At 40.7% G+C, this 17,750-nt stretch overlaps 1 protein-coding gene across 10 annotated transcripts in view; it reads right to left on the bottom strand.

Moving 5' to 3' along the window:
* Positions 1-17,750, bottom strand: part of PREX2 (phosphatidylinositol-3,4,5-trisphosphate dependent Rac exchange factor 2) — a 288,229-nt gene that overhangs the window by 45,996 nt on the left and 224,483 nt on the right. For all 10 annotated transcript variants that reach the window (XM_073794483.1, XM_073794482.1, XM_073794479.1 and 7 more), the window contains 2 exons: positions 910-976; positions 479-669 (listed from right to left, as the gene is read on the bottom strand). In XM_073794483.1, coding sequence (XP_073650584.1) covers positions 479-669; positions 910-976 — 258 coding nt within the window. The remainder of the gene's footprint in view (positions 1-478; positions 670-909; positions 977-17,750) is intronic.

The following is a 17,750-nucleotide window of genomic DNA, read 5'->3' as shown; positions in this document are numbered from 1 at the left end:
GATAAGATTCTAGGCCACAGTGATATAAACGTGGGACTGCATTCATTTGTATGAATAAACAGTCACTCAAAATAGAAGAACCAAAGCCAGAAATTACTGTGCAAGAATTATCTGATTTCTAAAGTCTTATTCCAAATATATCTGAGCCCTTTGAATGTTTCCAGCTATAATTTCATGGAGCTAAATGTAATAAACAAGAACCTCCGAATGTAATAAGGTATAGCAAAGATGCAGGCAAGGGCTTCCCTGGTGGCGCAGTGGTTGAGAGTCCGCCTGCTGATGCAGGGAGTGCGGGTTCGTGCCCCGGTCCGGGAGGGTCCCGCGTGCTGCGGAGCGGCTGGGCCCGTGGGCCGTGGCCGCTGGGCCTGCGCGTCCCGGGCCTGTGCTCCGCGGCGGGAGGGGCCACAGCAGTGAGAGGCCCGTGTACCGCAAAAAAAAAAAAAAAAAAAAGATGCAGGTAAGGCGGGAAGTCACGTACCGATGCACGCCGCTGTTGCACATGATGACGTGGCAGGCCCCCAGCCTACTGCATAGCTCCGAGGACACCGACAGCAGCCCGACACCGGAGGCGCTGCAAGCCGTGTTCGCACAGGCAGCTGTGCGCTTGGATCTGATAAACGAGGCTACCAGTCGATACAGTTCATCCAAAACGTTGAGAGGCCTCATGAGCTGCAGAAAAAAACGATGCCCATAAGGTTCAACATGTTTAGTAGAAAGAAATCCTTTTAGATGGGATATAATTCACAGTTGTTATAACTTACAGTGAATAGTCTAAAATATTTTATTATGGAGATAACAGAATCAGAGACCACGGATGTTTATAAATTACACAGTGCTCCAGAGCACCAGCAAAATTAAATAAGGGAGGTAAATGGCAAAGCAACAGTCAATGCAATCTTCTGTTTTTACCTTATCTACATAAGCAGCTTTGGATGTGGAGTTTGGTGGTGAATTTGACTTGTCCAAGTAGAATGCCCTGTAAGAATACAAAGAATAAATGATCATTTATTGTCAGTAAAATTAAAAAGCATGAAGACATGCAAGTTTCACTGACTTTTTTTTTTTTTTTTTCGGTACGCGGGCCTCTCACTGCTGTGGCCTCTCTCGTTGCAGAGCACAGGCTCCGGACGCGCAGGCTCAGCGGCCATGGCTCACGGGCCCAGCCGCTCCGCGGCACGTGGGATCTTCCCGGACCGGGGCACGAACCCATGTCCCCTGAATCGGCAGGCGGACTCTCAACCACTGCGCCACCAGGGAAGCCCAGCACTGACTTCCTTTTAAAGACAAATGAATAGACAAAGTGTTGAGCGCTAGGATGAGTGGGACTGGAAAGAACAGTCTTCCACTCAGAAAAAAATGATTGAACCTACCATCAGCTCCATTGCTTATCGTATGGCTTCAGAGGGATTACTTAGTGTGTGTCTCAATTTCCTCTTTCGCAATTTGGGGATCACATTAGTTTCTACTTCACAAGGTGACCAAGAAGATGAAGTCGGCGCTAATAAAATGCTTAGGATGGTACACAGTACAGAATACGTGCTCACTGATAGTTACAGTAATTAATATTATTATAAAAGTTGAAAAAAGATATTTTCTAAAAACATCCCATTTTCACTTACTGTGCAAATGTCAGATTACGAAAATAATACTCAAAACACAGATTTTAAACAGACTGCTTAGCTGGATTCCTTCAGCCACTAAGCTATGCTCAGATTGGAAGTTAAACCCTCTTTGAAGATACACGGGCTCTTTTTTGTCACCAGGATGCAATACGCCAACAACTATTTTAATACACTAAGCGGAATCTTAGTGGCCTGCGATAATTAGATGTGATTTCCAAAGAATTATTGCTGAGTTCGTTTAGCTATTAGCTCAATACTAAACAGAAATTGTAAGAGAATGACCCATGAAGACAGGACATTTAAGTTATATTTAAGCGAGTATGTTTTTAATGAAGTGAAATTATTTAAAAGCTGTGAACACTTAACACTGATATACCAAAATAATAGTAGAATGATGGTCAGACTAGATATTGAAATAAAACTCATTAGACTGGTGTTTCAGAGCAGCTTTTAGGACCTCAAACTATTGATGGATCACTAACCAATGCATGAGTAGCAATGGGCATAATCAGTAAATCAGTGAGGGAGAACGTCATGCCCAGCACTGGTATTTTGAGTCCCACTAGACACACACACACACACACACACACACACACACACACACTGCTATTCCAATTACTAGAAGTAGCTAGCAGTAGTGCAGCTTGTTTTTTTGTCTTTTTAAGCTAAAGTCGCATGGATTAATCAAAATTCACACTTTAAATTAGGAAAGCTTTAACTTCTTCTAACTTCCAAAATGTAAATTATGTACATTCTCACCGAGAATGTCTGTTCATCTCTCAAACACAAATTCAAACTACAACAGAAATTTTACAACAGTTCAGCGTCCAAAGCGTTTTGAACTCCTAGGCGATTTCCACGTAGCATCTTGAAACAGAGGTGGTGCCTCAAACCTGGAATCCGCAGAGATACCTTGATCAGATGTCCCTATGCCTTTCCTCAGCTGTGCTTGGTAGAAAGATGTGGCGAAGGAGAGTCCACAGCAGGGACGAATTATTCCCTCAGCCTGAATCCCAGAGCTACCTACCACTCCTGAGCATATAATGCTGACAGGAGCCTGGGGACTACAGCAAACCCAGGCAAACCCGGCTCATGACGATTGGGTTACCTTCACAGGTACCACTGCAAAGTGGAACATCCATCACGTGCCATGAAAATATAGTTCCACTCAGATGGTTGCATCAGCAGCTACTGAGAGTACTGGATTGAGAGGAAAATCAAAGGGATTTGATACATCTTCAAATGTTCTAGATTTTCCCCAGTCTCAGAAGGAGATAACAACAATCTACGAGGATTGCTGTTAAGAGGAGAGGAAATGAGCTTGAATTGTGAGAAGTACAGAAACATGCAATGAAGTTGAAGCTATTGGAATAAATGAGCAACTTAGAGAAGCCAGAGGGGGTAGACTCTGTATGGCCTGATAGGCCCTGATAGAGTTGGGTTTTAACTAAAGGCCTCCATTACCAGAAGACAGGCTATTTTATAAATTTTACTGCTGTGCATAACAATTCAGGGTCTCCAGAAAGCTCTGAGTGTCTTTTCACTTCAATTATACAGGTACGTATTTAGGCTGCTGCTATGAAAACCGATGTACGCACTTCCATGCTTTAACAAATTAGTATTTTGCACTTTTGCTTCCCCTTTTAAAGGAATGAAACCTTACAGATACAGGTGATCCCTTGTATCACACTTGTCCACTCCCATTGTTCCAGACTCTCCCCTCCCAGGGTTAACACCACCCAGAAGCTGGCATTTGTCACTTCCATGCTTTACAAGGTCACCCACACAGTTGGCCCAAGTGGAGGCACCAAGGAACAGGTGTGATCATTGTTCCATATCCTTGTTCACGTTGATGGCATCAGAATTTCAACCTTTGGTGTTGTAATTTTCAATCTGCACATATTTGTCATCCATCTGGATTTCTTCTTCTTTTATAGCCTTCTGATATTGCTTACTTTCGTGCAGTCACATTTGTGTTTTTTTTTTTGGCTGTGCCCCATGGCTTGCGGGATCTTAGTTCCCTGACTAGGGATTGAACCTGCACCCTCAGCAGTGAAAGCTCAGAGTCCTAACTACTGGACCGCCAGGGAATTCCCAAGTCTCACCTTTTTTTTTTTAACATAGAAATTTGTTATTACTTTTTATAGCAAGAGTTAAATTTGATGACATTTAGAAGTTTCTATTCCTCTATTTTTTTTTAAATCCAGACTTTCTTTCTACACTTACTTCCTCAAGAATATTCAGTTTTTCAAGTTCATTATTCAATTAATATTTTTGATCCGTGTCTGTCAGTGGTATACTCTGGCATAAAATTTCTAGAATCTAGATTGACAGTGAATTTTTCCCCACAATACTGCTCTTGGTGTCCGCTCTCAATTAAGTTGTCTTTGTTTGGGGGCTAGTCTATATTTTCTCTCTGATAGGTAAAGATTTTGTTTTCATCCTCAATGTTCTAAAGTTTTACCACAAAGTGTTTAGGTGATGATTTATTTTTATTTATCCAGATAGGTTCTAAGATTGTACTTTCAATTTAAGGAGTCTTATCTTCAATTCTAAAATAATCTCAGGTATCATCTTTCCCCATAATCTCATCCATTTTCTCTCTCTCTCTCTCTCACACACACACACACACACACACACACACACTCATAAACACACATACACTTTCTTTTAAGATCTTATTTTCCCATTACTGCAATTTTGTTGATTTCCTAAATAGTATCTTCCAAATGAAAAAACCCTGTCTTTGCCAATCTAGAGTTTATCCTTTCTACTGGGAATTTTATTTCAATGACTATCTTTTTCATTTCCAAGCTTTCTGCCTATTCGTATTTCATTTCTGTAACTAAAAGGTAAAACTCCCCACAAGAATGTAAACTCTCTATGCTGATAAGGATTTGATTTACTTATGCTCGCTGCTGCATCTCTAGCACCTCTAACAGAGTGTAGAACATGGTTTGATCTTAATAAATATTTGTAAATAAATAATGGACTTTTTTTTTTTTTTTTTTTTTTTTTTTTTTTTTTTTTTTGCGGTACACGGGCCTCTCCCTGCTGTGGCCTCTCCCGTTGTGGAGCACAGGCCCCGGACGCGCAGGCTCAGCGGCCATGGCTCACGGGCCCAGCTGCTCCGCAGCATGTGGGATCTTCCCGGACCGGGGCACGAACCCGTGTCCCCTGCATCGGCAGGCGGACTCTCAATCACTGCACCACCAGGGAAGCCCATAATTGACTATTTCTATTGCAGGATTTTCTACCTTCTTCATGAATGGCGATCCTTTGTTTATACTTTGAGCATCCAAAATACACTTTGCCATGATGTCTCAATATTTTAATTTCTTTGGGTCAAATTTGTTTCAATGGTCATTTTCCTTGGCTCTTTTGTAGCTTTAGGCTACCTCATGTGCTTTGGAGTTTTGTTTTGCAAGTTCATTTGAAGTAGGAGGATTGTTTTTTTAACATCTTTATTGGAGTGTGGAAGATGTTCTGTTCAGTTTTATTTAGTGCTTTGAAACAGCTCCACCCAATATCTCTCATCATCTTTTTCTTACAAATGATTCTGTGCTCATTTTGTGCCCAGAATTACCCATCTGTAATCAGTTTCATATTGGTGATTTGAGTATTACATTGTCCAGACATCTGAATTATTACCAGTCACGTCGCTGAACCAGCGAGTGATTTGGTTCAGTTCTTAGTTTAAGAGCCGTGTCGTCTTTCTCTTGCCATCTTAACGTCTACAAAAGTGAGAGAGTCCGGAGTTTGCATCCTTGCTCAGAAGTAGAGGGGCCCTTCTCTACAACCTGGTTTCAGAGTGAGGCTCGCTCTGCATCTCCACCTAGTATAGGATGACTTTAATTTCTCATTTCCCTGCACAAGTTGTACCGGCCCCTTGTCCACCTGCAGAGCCCAGGAGGCCAGAGGCCTCAACACAGCTTACAAATCAGCACTTGAATTCCCGCTCCATTTGTGGGCCACTGAGATGATAAATTATGCGCTCAGCTGCGACTCTTGCATTTTCTGTTTTCATCTTTTGTCTAGCATGGCTATATGCTTGGAACAGAGAGGATGCTTCACAGCTGGAACCCACAGAGAGAATACCGATCAGATGTCCTCACGCCTTTCCTCAAGTGTGCTTGGTAGAGAAAGTAATGTGGTTAAAAAGAGTATGCAAGTCCACGGACAAATTATTTAGCCTCATGTGGCCTCAAGTCCCTCATTTTCACAATGGATAGTAAAATTGTCTAATATATAGGTAGCATAATGTTGAAGACGAGTCAGTGCATACGAAGTGCTCAGTACTGTGGTGAGCAAATGGGACTCATGCAATAGACAATAATCATCACTATTCACGTGTGCACAGTAGGAGGGGACTCTGAGAACATTTTTATCCATCGCCAGGAGTAAAATAAGGCCAAAACCTTCTGCTTTCCCCTGAGGTCATCTAGAATATTTTATGATACATGTAAAAAATGAAAATTAAAGTAGATATTTGGAATCTACATAATTCCATCAGTGTACAGAGTTCAAGTCTAAAAAGAAAAGAACACTTTTAGGTTAAAGAAAAGGAGAGTGTCAGTTAAACGGCTTAATCAGGTGCACTGGTTGTAAAAACTGCAGTTCTTCTATACCTTGGATAGACTGGGAAGAAATATATTCTGTAAAAGCAGTCCATATCATCAACACCACCTGAGGAAAACTTCACTCTAGAAACCTACCACTACAGCAGGCCACACAGCCCTCTTCCTGCTTTCTGAAAGAGATGTTCCTTTAAAAAGAAAGTTGTCACTGATTCAGCCTGTTTAGAGCATGATCATGTTGATCTAATCCCGCTATAGTCACTTAAACTGACTTGGAAGAAATCTTCAAATTTTCCTTGGGACAAAATCTTTAAAGAAAAAAAACACATATTTGATGAAGCCAGCCAACAGAAAACTAAAATTAAAAATTTTTATAGATTTAAAATGTATAAATGCTCACATCAAGTTAAACCCTTATTCAGAAAGAATCTTGTCTTTTCTAAGCTGCTATAGAGCAAAACTAAAATAGAAAAGGCATCTAATGATATAACTGCACCATTCAAAATACTTTTAGAAGATAAAAGCCTAACAAGTTCAGAGTTAAATATATTGGCTGATCCAGACTTGTGCGAGTAGTTAATATTCGTGAATACATGATTATAGAAAGCAACAAATTATTATAAAGTATATCTATGGGCTGATGACATCTAGAGAATAGAACCATGAAAAACAGCTTCTTTGTGACTCCTGTGAAATTTACACAGCCAAGAAATATTTTAATTCAATCAATTATTTGTTAAAATAAAAATTAGGGCTTCCCTGGTGGCGCAGTGATTGAAAGTCCGCCTGTCGATGCAGGGGACACGGGTTCGTGCCCCGGTCCGGGAAGATCCCACATGCCGCGGAGTGGCTGGGCCCGTGAGCCATGGCCGCTGAGCCTGCGTGTCCGGAACCCGTGCTCCGCAACGGGAGAGGCCACAACAGTGAGAGGCCCGCGTACCGCAAAAACAAAAACAAAAACAAACCAAAACAAAAATTTGGACTTGAGCCTTCAACTAGTTTTGGGTACTCCCCCCTCAGAAGAATGGCTGTTCAGCCATGTATTTGACCATCCCTAACGTTTACAAGCATTCACAGGACTTCAGTATTTTTCAGAATATGACAAATAAATTCTCACAGGGAATAAATTTCTAATGCAGTTCCCTTAATTACAAAAGTCCTGCAATACCCCTTAATCAAAATTTACAAGAGAGTTAATGGTAAAACTGGATTAATGCCAAAACTGACTGTGGTTTATGTTTCTGAGGTTAGTAAGAATGAAGTCATGGTTCTTTGTCTCAATACAGCAAATCTTATTAAGACCATTTTGAAAGCACTCCTGCTACTTTATGTAGGAGGAACAGTAAGTTTCCTTTCATGCAGGCATACATCAGGCTTTGTTGCCACAACTTGTAAATGAACCCTGCCATATAAAATGGATATATTATGATATTTTCCGTTTAGTCCCTATAGAATAAAATACCAATGAAAGAGGTGATAATGTCATGTTACAATAAATAGTGGTATAGATATATCCAAATTAAATAGTAACTACAATGGAACAAATCTTGGGAAAATATCTCATACAATCTAGCAGCAAAGGCAAATACACAGGTATCTAGAATGCAGGGCAGAAAGTGATAGGTACCTTAAAAGGTACAGAAAGTTATTGGGATACACCCACATGAGGAAGAAGGAAGGCCACATAAGAATATGGTACATGAGTTGGATTTTGACGGATGGATGGGACAGGTCAAAATGGGAAAACAGCATTTCAAGTGGAGGAAACACCATAAACAGAACAGAAAGAGCAATGGATGGAGCCAGGCTGGCCAAAGAGCAGGTTCGTGTAAGGCAGGGAGAGAAAGTGCTGGGTAAGTGGGCCGGATCCATATTGTGAGGAAATTAAATACCAAACTAAGGAATCGTAATGAATTTGTTAAGCAGTAGAGAAGCACTGCACAGTAAAAACTTCGCTACCCGTAAAAAAGTAAGAATAAATGGAAAGAAGTACATGACCCATAAGATACGACAATTTAGGGAAATTAGAGCTGCAAGAGACCCTAGACATGAAAAGACTAGTTCAGCATTCGTAACAAGACCATGGCAATGGACACAGGGAATCGATGTTTGCCAGGAGAGAAAGAAAATGAGTTCGGAGAACATCGAGATTAGTTTACGGAGAGTTATGCAAGTTAATGTATTGATACTAACAAGAATTAGGAAAATGATTTCTCCAACAAGTAAAGAATTAGGGTCATAGCTCTATAGGGTCAGGCTGATGCTCCAGGAATGGTCAGGTTTTTACGTAAAGAGAGACCACACAACAGCCTGACCTGATATAAAATTTAAACATATTAATTTTGTCACAGGAGATACTCAGAGGTTACATCAATGACAAAAGCGACTGGCATTTGGCAATCTCATTTGGCACTTGTTTTTGCTTTTTCTGGGCATGCTGGAGGATATCCAATTTCTAAGATAGGTGATTAAGGCATAAGAGCCACTGGTGTTTTATACATAAGGAGGAACAACTATAGTATTCAGCTCAGGTCTCCACTATATTCTTGTTTCTTCTCCAGATCATTGCTTATGAGATCATCTCTATATTTATAATAATTTATGGAAATTTCTCACTTAGCCAGACTCATATGTACTTCTCCTAATATCATGTCCTACTCCTAAATATTCTAAACTGTATCAGGTAGCTTTGGGATTTTAGCATTTACTCTGCATTTCCAAAAGGAGCTATGACAATGGTCAATTATGGATATTAGTCATAGACATGATTATATATGCCATTATTACAGTGGTACAGCAGTCGACTATAGGTGTGACTGTTTCATTGAGTATTACTGTTAAACTGCATTTGACTATCATAGCACTTAAGTTAGGAAAAAAAAAATTCCACAGAAAATCTCATTAAGATACACCGATCTTTTGTATAAAGGAGAATCACCGGACAGGTTCAACCTGTGCCTACATATGGGCAAAGAATACATGATGAGTAAGTAGGTAGGAGAATGTTGATTTGTCCCTTCATCCCACCCACCTTCTGTGTCCATAAACATTAGACTGACTTCTCTGGACTAGGCTTTATTTAAAGTTACATGAAGAGAAACTCTGAATAATGAGATAGACTTGGATTTGCTTGGATAAATTTGTCTTTTGGCTTGTCAGAAACAGAGCACCTAGGGTTACAGGTGTTGTTACAAACCTGCCTGTTATCAATTAAGAGCTCCATTTCTGCTTGAGTGTCAGGGAAAAAAACTCCTGGAAGGTTAACAAGACAATATGTGTGACCACAGAGAGCAAGACTTTCTCACATTATAAAAAAAAAAAATCCCTCTGAGATTTCTCTTAGGCCCCGAAAACAGAATTATGGTGTCAGAGACAGTGGAGACATACCCCACTCCTCCCTACTGCTGTTGATAACCCAATTTCATTCTTCTCCTTTTTTTTTTTTTTTTTTTTTTTTTTTTTGCGGTACGCGGGCCTCTCACTGTTGTGGCCTCTCCCGCTGCAGAGCACAGGCTCCAGACGCGCAGGCTCAGCGGCCATGGCTCACGGGCCCAGCCGCTCCGCGGCATGTGGGATCTTCCCGGACCGGGGCACGAACCCGTGTCTCCTGCATAGGCAGGTGGACTCCCAACCACTGTGCCACCAGGGAAGCCCCACTCTTCTCCTTTTTGACAACCTTCACTCAGTGAGTTGACTGGATTAAAATCCTCTTCTCTGCTTCCCAAACCCTCCTTTACTCCATGAGGAATTTTGCTCCTCTTTTCATGAGTCTTCTAAGGTGATATTCCTTTCCTGCACCTGCAACACGTACATACCACCATAGGCACCATCTACTGTTAAAATTCTGCATAAAAACAGATTTCCCAATGGCAACACCATGCCCAGCCATTACAGAACACAATCTTCGTGAAAATGGACAGAAAAAGCAAATCCTTAAAAATAGGAAATCCTTCCCAAGAATAAAGTTTAATTATATTTTTAAAAATCTCATTACACCCAGGAAAAACCATAAAGTCAAGGAATATTTCTATTTTTAAACTAATTCTATTTCATTTAATAACAATTATGTCTCCAGAAAGTGTGGCATGCCCATATTAAAGGATGCTTTTTTAGGTTTAAACTCATAAAAGTCTTATAATGGCTCAACTGACAAGAAGTTGACAGGTCAGTGCCTTCTCCACATCTTTCTGTGTATTCCTTACTTGACTCCAGTCGGCCTTCAAAATTACCTTTATAAAGCACAGATATGAGCATTTCATTAACTTGCTTAAAGACCTTCAAATTCTCCCAGCACCCAAAGTCTACACCTGGGGTATTCAAGGCCTCTCTTAACAATTCAGCAACAAACTTCCCGTCCCATCTCTCACCTCTTCAGCCTGCCATGTTCAAGTTTGAGTCCTCTTAACATACCATCCACATGAAAATCTCTCCACCTTCTCTCGTGTTACTCTCTCTGCCTGGAATGGCCTCTCACCTCCTCTGCTTGGCAAAATTCCACTGATCCTGCAACACCCTGCTCAAATATGATATCTTCTTGAGAACTTCCCCACTGAAACAAATTTATCTCACTATACGACACCAAGTTGCACTCATTCTGTCCACTCTGCTAAATTGCATACTCTCAGTGGGCAGAGACCCTTTTTTCTTTTAACATTTTTACTGGAGTAGAATTGCTTTACAATGTTGTGTTAGTTTCTGCTGTATAACAAAGTGAATCAGCTATATGTATACATATAATCCCCATATCCCCTCCCTCTTGCATCTCCCTCCCACCCTTCCTACCCCACCCTTCTAGGTGGTTTGCTTTTTTTTTAAATACAAATTTATTTATTTATTTTTGGCTGTGTTGGGTCTTCATTGCTGTGCGCGGGCTTTCTCTAGTTGCGGCGAGCAGGGGCTACTCTTCGTTGCGGTGCATGGGCTTCTCATTGCGGTGGCTTCTCTTGTTGCAGAGCACGGGCTCTAGGCGCGTGGGCTTCAGCAGTTGTGGCTCTCGGGCTCTAGATTGCAGGCTCAGTAGTTGTGGCGCACAGGCTTAGTTGCTCCACGGCATGTGGGATCTTTCCAGACCAGGGCTCGAACCCGTGTCCCCTGCATTGGCAGGCGGATTCTTAACCACTGCACCACCAGGGAAGTCCGAGACCCTTTTTTTGAGTAAGGATAAATTTTTTTAATGTTCATGCTTTTTTAAAATTGTGATATAGTGGATGTACAATATTATATGTTACAGGTGTACGACACAGTGATTGACAATTTTTAAAGGTTATATTCCATTTAGAGTTATTATAAAATATTGGCTATATTCCCTGTGTTGTACAATATATCCTTGTAGCTTGTTTATTTTATACATGATAGTTTGTACCTCTTTATCCCCTGACCCTATCTTGCCCCATTTTTAAAAATTTTGTGATCCCATACCCAAGACAGTGCCCGACTCATAGCCTGCAACTAATACTTGATGTAGTATTGAACTGAATTGAGTTTTATGAGAGCTATAAAGGAATTGGGGTTTCCACACTGTCAAGCAACTAAATATATGTGTGACCTCATAGAGAAAAAGAAATAAATATCTTAATTTTTAAAATAGATAAAATAATTATTATGCACATTTGAAAAAGAACTCTTTGTAGGAAGGGTTCTTCTTAAGTTTATAAATATTAGGCTACATCTCAATGAACACTGAAGCACAATACTTAGAGGACTTAACAATCATCAGAACTTCAAAATAGGGAGGGCCTTCCCTGGTGGCGCAGTGGTTGAGAGTCCGCCTGCCGATGCAGGGGACACGGGTTCGTGCCCCGGTCCGGGAAGATCCCACATGCCACTGAGCGGCTGGGCCCGTGAGCCATGGCCGCTGAGCCTGCGCGTCCGGAGCCTGTGCTCTGCAACGGGAGAGGCCACACAGTGAGAGGCCCGCGTACCGAAAAAAAAAAAAAAAAACAATAGGGAGGAAGGGCATTTCAATATTCCCTCCTTGGTGAAAGACAACTATGATTAAGAGAAAAATATTCATAAGGTCTCTTGCAAGACTCACAGGAAGGCTGTTTTACCTATAAATGACTAGCAGAAATGATACAGCAAAATTCTTGTTCAGTTCCAAATAAGAAAAGACAAAAACAAACATGATTAAGCACTATCACATTTAGATGTTAAATGTCTAATTCTTGGCTATTATACTTTTACACTAGAACCTATAAAAAGCTGTGATTTCCTTTAAGTGGCAAAATCCAAGGCCCTTCGTACAATACCTGACACGTGGCAAATTACTCAATATTAGCAATCATTATCATCATTTTTATTCATTACTTAACATTTTTTAAATTTTTAAATAAAAGTTGTATATACTTAAGGTGCAGAATAAGATGATCTGAAACACATAATGAAATGAGTACTAGAGTCAAGCTCATTAGCATATCATTACCTCACACAGTTACCATTTTTTTGTGTATGTAAAATTTCCTGGATTCTACTCTCTTAGCATGCTTCCAGGGTTCAATACAGTATCATCAAGTACAGACAACATGCCGGTACATAAGCTCTCTAGACTCATTCATCCTACATAACTGCAAATCTGTACCCTCTGACCAACATCGTCCTATTTCCCCCACCTTCCTATTCTACTCTGTTTCTCTGAGTTCAACTGCTTCTTCTTCTGTTTTTCCAGATTCCACATATAAGTGATATTATACGGTATTTGTTTTTCTCTGTCTGGCTTATTTCATGGAGCATAATGTCCTCCAGGTTCATCTCGCTCTGCCCTGGCCATAAGGTTTCTGCTAAGAAATCTGCTGATAGCCTCATGGGGGTTCTCTTGTATCTGAGCAATTTTTTTCCTTTGCTGTTTTAAAAATTCTCTCTTCGTCTTTGAGTCTAGACAATTTTATTATAATGTGTCTTGGAGAAGAACTTCCTGGGTTGAAACTTTTTGGAGACCTATAAATTCATGAACTTGGATGTCCAAATTCCTACCCAGATTTGAGAAGTTATCATCAGCTATTATTTCTTTAAAAAACCATTCTGCCCCTTTCGTCCTCTCTTCTCTTTCCGGGGCTCCAGTAATATGTAGGTTGTTTCTCTTAATGGTATCCCATAATTCATGTAAGCTTTCTTCACTGTTTCCCTTTTTTTTTTTCTTTTTGTTCCTCTGACTGGATAATTTCAAGTATCCTGTCTTCAAGTTCACTGATTTTTTTCTTCTGCTTGGTTGAATTTGTTGTTGAGGTTCTCTATTAAATTCTGCAGTTCAGTCATTGTATTCCTCAACTTGAGGATATTTGTTTGGGTTTTATAAATGGTTTCTATTCCTTTGTTGGACATCTCATTTTGTTCATTCACTGTTTTCCTAATTTAGTTGTCTGTGTTTTCTTATATTTCACTGTATTTCTTTGAGAATCCTTCTGAATTCTTTGTCAGGAGGTTTACAGATCTCCATTTTTTTTAGAGTCAGTTATTGAAGCTTTTTATTCCGTTGGTGATGACATGTTTCCTTGATTATTCATGATCCTTGTGCTCTTGTGTTGGTGTCTATGCATTTGAAGTAAGAGGCAACTCTTCCAGTCTTTACCGACTGGCTTCAGCAGGAAAAGCTTTTCACCAGTCAGTCCCCACAGAAATTCTGCTGGAGCCATCTGGTGGAACCTGTAGGCAGGCAGGTCTCGTGCCTGGGCCAGCCAGTGGACAGGCTTGGTGTTTGGGTCTACAGGGACCAGCCTGGTACCTGGGTCTGCAGGAGCCCACCTGGATCCTGGGGCCATGGGGGCTAGACTGGTGCTGGGGTCCACAGGGAAGATGGGTGCTCACGTCACTCTCCTTCCCCCAGGGGGAGGGTGCCTCTCTCCACACTGGGATGGCCAGACTTGAGGGAGGGGTGATGGGGATACTGTGAAATGGCCTCCTCTTCAATGCATCCTTTCTTATTTATGTGCTCCATTCAGGTGCTGTAACCCTTCACCTAGAATCCTTAGCTCTTATGAAGTCATTTTTATTAATAGATAGTTGTTCAAATTGATGTTTTTGTGAGGGGAGGAGCATTGGAAACTACTAAACTACCATCTTGCTGCTGTCACTACCCCAGTATTATTCATTCTTTAAGACCCATCTTTAACAACACCGTCTCTCTCAAACTTCCTAAGGATCTTCAGAGTCAGTGGCTCTTCCATGGACCCCAGCAGCTACTGCATCCCTACACATCAGTACCTATTGTTGTGATCTGAAGGGCTTGGTTTACATGTTTCTTTCCCCCACTAAACTATAAGCACCTTGTAGACAGAGACAATGTACAGTGTACCTTTATTACTTTATCACCTGACACAGTGCCACGCACACTGTGAGTATTCAATACATTTTGGTTGAATAAATAAACAAATAATTAACTTTCCTAAAATTCCTGCTGAATAACAGGTCTAAACCATTTCCAAGAAGAAAGTGTCTTCTTTCAAGGAAGAGTCTGTGTCCAAAAGTATTAGAAATCATCTATCACAAATAGCTGTTGGTCAAGAAAAATATTGCCAAGCATAGTAAATTTTCCCCATCACAAAGCAAACATACACTCTCACTATTTTGCTTATGAACCTTACTTAAAATGGAAAAATATTAACTGTCTGAAAAAGACAAACCGGTCACTGCCCTATTTTGAACTTTGAAAGTGTTTAATTAAGATCTGCTGAAGCAGTGTGGAACTATCACTGTCTTCTAAGATATTAAGGCAGACAATTCAAAAATAAGTCTCATCTCGTAAAAAATTGCACACGTCTGCTTCAGAAGGAAGGCTTGGGAAATTGTAATATGACTAGAAATACTGACATACAGACATCTGAAAGATGTCGTTAGCAGAATTTAGAAATAGTGAGTATGGTAAGTGAAAATACATTAAGAAATTGAAGGTCCCTTGGGACTTTTTCTTTGTAATTTCATTCCTCAGATGAGCAAACAGATCACAGGTAAGTTTTAAAGAACTATTTGGAATTGAACATGATCTCTGTGAGGGCAGGGGCTACACCATGTTACCACTGTATGCCTGGCACCTAGAATATTGCCTGAGCCAAAGCAGTTGCTCAGTAAATACTCGTTAAATGAATCATTAAGGAAAAGTGAAAATCGGCATGGATAGACAAGAAATCAAGTCGTCCACTACTGAGTCCTTCCTGCAAAGAATTGTAAGTTTGATCAACTGCATTCTAATAAAAATGTAAACTGAGTGAAGTAAGTCAGACAGAGAAAGAGAAATATTGTATGATACTGCTTCTATGTGGAGTCTAAAAACAAATAAAAAATAAAAATAAAAATAAATGATACAAATGAACTTATTTACAAAACAGAAACAGACTCACAGACTTAGAGAACGAACTTATGGTTACTGGGGGGAGAAGTGGAGGGGAGGGATAGTTAGGGAGTTTGGGATTGACATGTACACACTGTTATATTTAAAAAGGATAACAAACAAGGACCTACTATATAGCACAGGGAACGCTGCTCAATATTATATAACAACCTAAATGGGAAAAGAATTTGAAAAAGAATAGATGCATGTATATGTATAACTGAATCACTTTGCGGTACACCTGAAACTCACACAACATTGTTGATCAAGTCTACTCCAATATAAAACAAAAAGTTAATAAAAAAAGTAAGTACGTCTTCATCTATCCATGTATCTTTTAGACACTGTCCAATAACGTCCTTCCTCTTCCAGTCCAAATTTCTCCCAAAAAAGTCTACCTCGGTAATTCTCCTTCTAAACCTCTGAACCACTCCCCTTAGCTGACCGCAGTCAGATCTCCACCCATCACACTACTCACACCGTTCTCCCTATGAATGCCAAATCCAGTGGACATTTTCCAGGTGTTATTTTCTGAATCTCTTCTTACAGATGCACTCTTGATCACCCACTCCTTCACATTCTCTATCCGCTAAGTCTTTTGACATTGGGCTGGTGCCTTGTTGGTTCCCACACAATTCCTTAACCTTGCCTTTCTGCCTCTTCCACGGGCTCCTCTTCCTGACCTGCCCCTTCAGCATCTGATTCTGCCTCACCTCACTATTCTCCCTCTGAACCCTCTCCTGGGTCATCTTTTTTTCCTCTCAGGGACTCAAATCTGTGCATCTCTAAGCTCCAGATTTGTGTGTTTACTTATGTGTTCAATAAATAAATACTTTGCAAGCCAGGCACAGTACCAGGCACTGGGATAAAAGGTGAAAAAAAAGACAGTGTTTACCTGCAAAGAATTTATGTTTGAGAGTGAGGACGATAAATAGGTAATTACAATCCAGCGTGATGAGTGATCTAAAAAGGGTTATTAGCAGAGTGTTAGAAAAGCACATCAGTGAACACATTAGGACAAACAGTGAAGTAAGTCAGAAAGAGAAACAGAAATACCGCACGCTAACACATATGTACGGAATCTAAGGGAAAAAAAAAAAGGTCATGAAGAACCTAGGGGCAAGACGGGAATAAAGACACAGACCTACTAGAGAACAGACTTGAGGATATGGGGAGGGGGTAGGGTAAGCTGTGACAAAGTGAGAGAGAGGCATGGACATATATACACTAACAAACGTAAGGTAGATAGCTAGTGGGAAGCAGCCGCATAGCACAGGGAGATCAGCTCGGTGCTTTGTGACCACCTAGAAGGGTGGGATAGGGAGGGTGGGAGGGAGGGAGATGCAAGAGGGAAGAGATATGGGAACATATGTATATGTATAGCTGATTCACTTTGTTATAAAGCAGAAACTAACACACGATTGTAAAGCAATTATACTCCAATAAAGATGTTAAAAGAAAAATAGGTACTAGGCAAAGGGAATGAAGGGTCTTTAAGGCATAAGGAAAATTTAGAAGTGAGAACAGAAGTTGTCCATTTAGATCGTGGAACTTAAGTCTCTGCAAAGCTTCTTAATTCCCTCCAGAGAGGGGAAGGCATGAGAAATGGCAGTTGGGTGATGACTCAGCAGATCTAAACAACAGTTGAATGAATGAATGAGGGAATGAAAAGGTAAAGAAGGAACAAGAGGGGGAGGAGGTGATAGAGAAGAGAGGGACAGACACGGGGGTGGGGGTGGGGGTGGGGGACGACAGGGAAGGAAGGGGGGAGGAAGAAGGAGAGGGAGGGAGAGGGTGCCTCACCCTTTATTTATCATGGATTCCGCTATGTTGGTTTAGATATAAATGACGAGGCAAATGATGTAAGACTTAAAAGATTTTTCCATTGTCCTGACTGTTGATAAAACACTGTAAATCTGTCTAACCTTCCTGAAATCCTTGTAGCATTCAACAACAGGGACTTGAGAATAATAAGAAATACTAAGCCTACACTATGGATATGAGGGCATGTTCTTAATACTTTCATTCCATTACTTCAATACTCTCTAAGCAACTATTTAGGTATAAAGCCATGTTCTGTTTCAGGAATGCGGCAATGAGCGGAGACAAAGCTCCTCCCCTCAGGGAGCTTGCACTCTAGCACACACGAGGGGTGATGTGAATCTGTCTTTCTTCCCTGGTGAAAGTCTGAAAAACCCGACTCCAGAAGCCTTTCTGTGTGGGAAAACAGTG

Source organism: Tursiops truncatus, chromosome 17, assembly GCF_011762595.2.
Source record: "Tursiops truncatus isolate mTurTru1 chromosome 17, mTurTru1.mat.Y, whole genome shotgun sequence".
NCBI lineage: Eukaryota > Metazoa > Chordata > Mammalia > Artiodactyla > Delphinidae > Tursiops > Tursiops truncatus.
The sequence above is the reverse complement of the archived record's forward strand: the minus strand, read 5'-3'. Positions and strand labels throughout refer to the sequence as shown.